At 43.5% G+C, this 4,646-nt stretch overlaps 1 protein-coding gene across 2 annotated transcripts; it reads left to right on the top strand.

Moving 5' to 3' along the window:
- Window positions 1-6: 6 nt before the first annotated feature.
- Window positions 7-4,050, top strand: LOC116379407 (rab-3A-interacting protein-like). 2 transcript variants are annotated; one of them, XM_031841365.1, is made up of 9 exons: window positions 7-119; window positions 1,329-1,406; window positions 1,560-1,769; window positions 1,866-1,994; window positions 2,153-2,265; window positions 2,382-2,405; window positions 2,684-2,783; window positions 2,901-2,970; window positions 3,107-4,050. In XM_031841365.1, exons 2-9 carry the CDS (start codon window positions 1,341-1,343, stop codon window positions 3,187-3,189), a joined length of 795 nt encoding a protein of 264 aa, XP_031697225.1. In that variant the 5' UTR covers window positions 7-119; window positions 1,329-1,340; the 3' UTR covers window positions 3,190-4,050. The 2 variants fall into 2 exon arrangements, with proteins under 2 accessions (XP_031697225.1, XP_031697226.1); XM_031841366.1 differs by lacking the exon at window positions 2,382-2,405.
- The last annotated feature ends 596 nt before the right edge of the window (window positions 4,051-4,646 follow it).

Genomic DNA, 4,646 nt, shown 5'->3' with positions numbered 1-4,646 from the left:
GTGTGTGTGTGTGTGTGTGGAAGGAGCTGCTGTTGAAGGATGAGGAGTGTGAGAGGTTGTCTAAAGTCAGAGACCAGCTCGGCCAGGAGCTGGAGGAGCTCACCGCCAGTCTCTTCCAGGTCGGTTCATCCTCCTCCTCCTCCTCCGTCCGTCTGTCCGTCTCCTCTGCTTCCCGTTTCCTGTTTCCTGTTTCCTTCCCGAGGCAGCGGCCAGACTGAAACCGGACAAAAAAACTAAATATATGAAGACGATTCTCACGGGATTGGTTGCTCTGTATTCTTCGGCAGCAGAGATGTGAAATGGAGGCGTTGTGAGGTTTACGACCTCTCAGGTTGTTTTTCTTCATCCTCCATCAAGAGATTAAAATAGAAACGACTACGAGAGAGAAAGCTTTGTTTCAGCTCTCCGTACGTTTGTTAATGAATCACTAGAAAGAGTTTAAAAGGTTTAAAAAGGATTAAAATCGATGCAGCTGAGATATTTTCTTTTTCTTATCCCGCTAGTTCTTTTTCCTGGAGCCTACATTACCCACAATGCAACTTGACCACACACCAGTCCAGTGAGATATTCAGGTGTGTTAAGCTCGTTAGTAGCAAACTTGTAGTCTTCAGAACCAACCGACTCAAGCGAGGACGTTTATGAGACTTCACAAAACGCTGTTAGCACGTTAGCTGTTAGCACGTTAGCTGCTATCTGGGGCTCTGACCCAGGTTCTAACTGTATATGGGAGAATTTGATGGCGTTACTTTGCGCTCTAAGATATTGCGATGGCTATTTTTTTATTGAAACCAAAACGATTCATCGATTAATTGCCAAATAATTACTGGATCAATCGATAATAGAGGCTGGAGGAAAGCGCCGGTGTTATTCTGACAATGCATCCAAGAAGAAGGGACGACTAGTTGTGATTTCAGTTGGACTTTAACACCAGACTTTTTCGACTTGTTTGACAAATCTCAACGTTGGAGCTCCTGAAGCAGACTGAGTCTGTCCGACTGGCCTTCACATGTTTTTTCCTTTTCTTCTTGTCGTTCTTCCTCCTCGTTCTTTGGCCTTTTTCTCATAGAAGGTGCTGGGACTCTTATCTGTGTGTGTGTGTGTGTGTGTGTGTGTGTGTGTGTGTGTGTTTTCTGCAGCCTGTTTACATCTATGCAGCAAAACAGTTCATTTACTTTGTTTTTCTGATATTTATGTTAGTAAATTGTTCCTTTAAACGTCACCGATCTTGTGTAGATGCTGCTTCACTATGAAGTGAATCTCAACACTTACATCGCCAGTGATGAAAATATGGAAAAAATATCAAATCATTTGTGTGTGTTCTTTTACAGGAGGCCCACAAGATGGTCAGAGAAGCAAACGTCAAACAGGCGAACGCTGAAAAACAACTGAAAGAAGCCCTGGGGAAGGTGACGACACGGAACACTCGCTCACTACAAACGTTCCTGTCGACCGAGCTCCTGTTTAACGTTAAATAGGACTAAATACAGGGCGACGGGATCGGGATTTGAGTCAAAGAGTCGTAAAGTAGCAAAAAAACAGTTTTTCCTCCTGCGCTTCAGATCGACGTCCTCCAGGCGGAGGTCCAGGCCCTGAAGACGCTGGTGCTCTCCTCCCCCACCTCCCCGCTTGGCGAGCTCCCCTCTTCGGGAGGAGGCGTGAAGACCCCCTTCAGGAAGGGCCACAGCAGGAACAAGAGCACCTCCTCCGCCATGCTGGGGACGCAGCCCGACCCGTCGGCCACGCAGCCCATCGTACGGGAGTGTCGGGAGGTAGCACCACATAATAACTGCTGTCATGTTGTTCTCTCCGTGGCCTCGATTTCAAGCTTTACTGTGTGACGGTAACCTGTGTTATCGGACGTCTAGGTGGACAGTCAGCTGTTCAGCGACTTCAAGGCGTGGAAGGAGGAGCCGACGCTCGAACGCGGCTGCTGCTTCCTGGAGAGAGTTTACCGTGAGGACATCTACCCCTGCCTCACCTTCAACAAGTGTGAGGTACGCGACCACAAAGACAAAGATCTAGTGTCGGAAAGGACGTTTTAAAATCAATGAACGCATAAATACAACAACCTGACTATAGTTTTTAGACAAACTAGAAAAGTTGTGAACCTGTCCTTTAAAGCCGTCCGTCATCGTCTTCTCCCTTCCCTCAGCTCGGATCGGCCATCTTGGAAGCCGTGGAGCAGAACACGCTCAGTGTGGAGCCGGTCGGCTTCCAGCCGCTGCCTGTGGTCAAAGCCTCGGCGGTGGAGTGTGGAGGACCAAAGTGAGCCTGCACACACACACACGCACACACATAAATGTAAAAACTCTTCCTCCTCTTCATCGAGCTCTCACTCTTTCATCGTCATCTCTCCATCTTCCCTCAATTTCCTCCTCTAGTGGGCGAAAGGACGAGCTCGTCACGTGAGTCTGACTCTCTCTCTCTCATCAGCACCTTTGAATCTCCTCAGTTGCTCCTCCTAACAAACACCCTTCAGACTCGTAAACATCCTTCTGTTCGGGTTTATCACAGCGATCCCAATGAGACAAACCTTTAATGAATGTTTAACAGCCGTCCCTCTCTCTTTACTTCCTTTCCTTGCTTCCTCCGAGTCCCAGTTTTTGTTCAGTTCTTCCTCACGTTGACATCGAAACCCACAAATAACTCCGTGTCTTTGTCTCTTTGTGTCTCTCTCTGATAGGAAATGTGCGCTGAGCGGTCAGACCAAAACCTGTAAGCACAGAATCAAGTTTGGAGACTCGTCCAACTATTACTACGTGTCTCCGTACTGTCGATATAAAGTGAGTACCGACTCAAACACAAACAACAAAAAAGAACATCTTCAGAAGTTTGTTCTCAGTTCTGTTCGACTCAAAGACGTTGGGACGGTGTTTCTGTCTCTTTGTCTTTTCTCTTAGATCACAGCAGTGTGCAATTTCTTCACCTACATTCGCTACATCTACCAAGGGCTGGTCAAACAGCAGGATGGTGAGAGACACACACACACACACAGGAAACAGAGTAGCAGAAAATGGAAATACTCGAGTACTCCAGTAAATGAACGTGGTTGGTTAACTGAAGAAACCATGTGACCCGGTGGTGTTGCTCTCTGCTGTGTTTGCAGCGGAGCAGATGTTCTGGGAGGTGATGCAGCTCCGCAGGGAAATGTCCTTCGCCAAGCTCGGCTACTACAAAGACCAGCTGTGACCGACGGACGGCCCCGCCCTCCAATCACAGCAGACCACGCCCCGAAAGCCCCGCCCTCCCAGTCGTCCTGGTCCCTCCCTCCCGACGTTTGGTTGTTTTCAACGACCACGATAAAAGACTGTGACGTCAGTGGTCTGTTGTCTTTGGTGGGTTTCTGTCCAAAATATGATATTTACTTTATGTACATGTAACACTCCAATATATGAAGACAAGTGGCATGAAAAGAGGAGTTACACATTTAAATATGTCTGCATTTCAACCCGTCTGAGGAGCTTTCAGCTTTTTTAAAATTTCTTTCCCTCTGAAAATAAATATACAAAAACATTCAATCGTTCAATCAGAGTTTAACAGTTTAACAAAAATAAGTTGTTTAGATTCCTCAATCACAAATAAAGATAAGTTCTGGACACAAGATGGAGAATTGGAGAATATAAATACAAGTCGTAGCGGCAAGATCATAAAATCATAAATACACAAAATGTACAAGTATGAGTCAAAATCTGATGAGAAATAAATTAAAAATCGAGAATAAAGTTGTAATTTTACAAGAAAATATATTTCAAGAGTTAAGTCGATTTTTGAAGGATTAAATATTAATGTATTATTACAATTATAAATATAAGAATATAAATGACTAAATAAATAAATGACTCAAATTTTGTTTTTTAATAATTACAAATTTAATTTAATTTGCAACTTTATACTCGTACGTCTACGATCTATCTCGCGAACTAAAACTTTATTTTCAAGATTTTATTTTATTGTGAAATTTCGACTTCACCTCGATAAATACTGACGCTTGAAATCATCAATTTATTTTCAGACTTTTTCTCTGAAATTCACTGGAAATTACAATTTTATTTCCACAACGCTAATTGAACAACCTGAACTAGTTCTAGTTGAATATTGTTTGCTAACAGTGGAACGGCTGCTCCGTTTATGTGTTATTATCTGTATTCAAGTTTTAAAACTCGAAGCTGAATCTCAAACATATTACAATAAAATGATGACCAAACAATCACTTCTGGTGAAACCAAGTATAAGCTTTTATTTAATTTATGTTGAAGGCAGTGTGTGAAATGTAAAGAAGTTTGATGCAAAGATAATCAGCAGATCACGAGTACAAACGTTACTGTAAAACCCCGTTCAGGCCGGATCCATGTCTCCAAGGGAGGCGGGGGGGTCAACATTAACGGGTCATGACTTTATAATTACAAACATCAAACGTCTCAGTCATAGACCAAATCCTAAATATCTCAAACCTGAGTTCAGTTACAAACGAGCACATGGTGGATGTCTCCCCTCCTCCCTCTGTGGAGTCGGTCCCGTCTGAACGCAGCTTAAACAAATGTATTTTCAACATTGTAAAGTTTGTCTCTGTATGAAGTAAAACAGTATTTATAATTCCTTTAAGAGTTATGTTGTTGTCGGGGTTTTGATGAAGGAGACTTAAAGTA

Source organism: Anarrhichthys ocellatus, unplaced genomic scaffold, assembly GCF_004355925.1.
Source record: "Anarrhichthys ocellatus isolate YVR2014 unplaced genomic scaffold, GSC_Weel_1.0 scaffold4257, whole genome shotgun sequence".
Taxonomy (NCBI): domain Eukaryota; kingdom Metazoa; phylum Chordata; class Actinopteri; order Perciformes; family Anarhichadidae; genus Anarrhichthys; species Anarrhichthys ocellatus.
This window is presented reverse-complemented; position numbering and strand designations above follow the sequence as displayed.

Excerpts from the sequence above, each read along its gene's own strand:
- LOC116379407 (XM_031841365.1), top strand. The coding sequence starts at position 1,341 with ATGGTCAGAGAAGCAAACGTCAAACAGGCGAACGCTGAAAAACAACTG. Across the intron at positions 1,995-2,152 it reads TCACCTTCAACAAGTGTGAG|CTCGGATCGGCCATCTTGGA; the intron begins GTACGCGACCAC and ends CCCTTCCCTCAG. Across the intron at positions 2,406-2,683 it reads CGAAAGGACGAGCTCGTCAC|GAAATGTGCGCTGAGCGGTC; the intron begins GTGAGTCTGACT and ends TCTCTCTGATAG.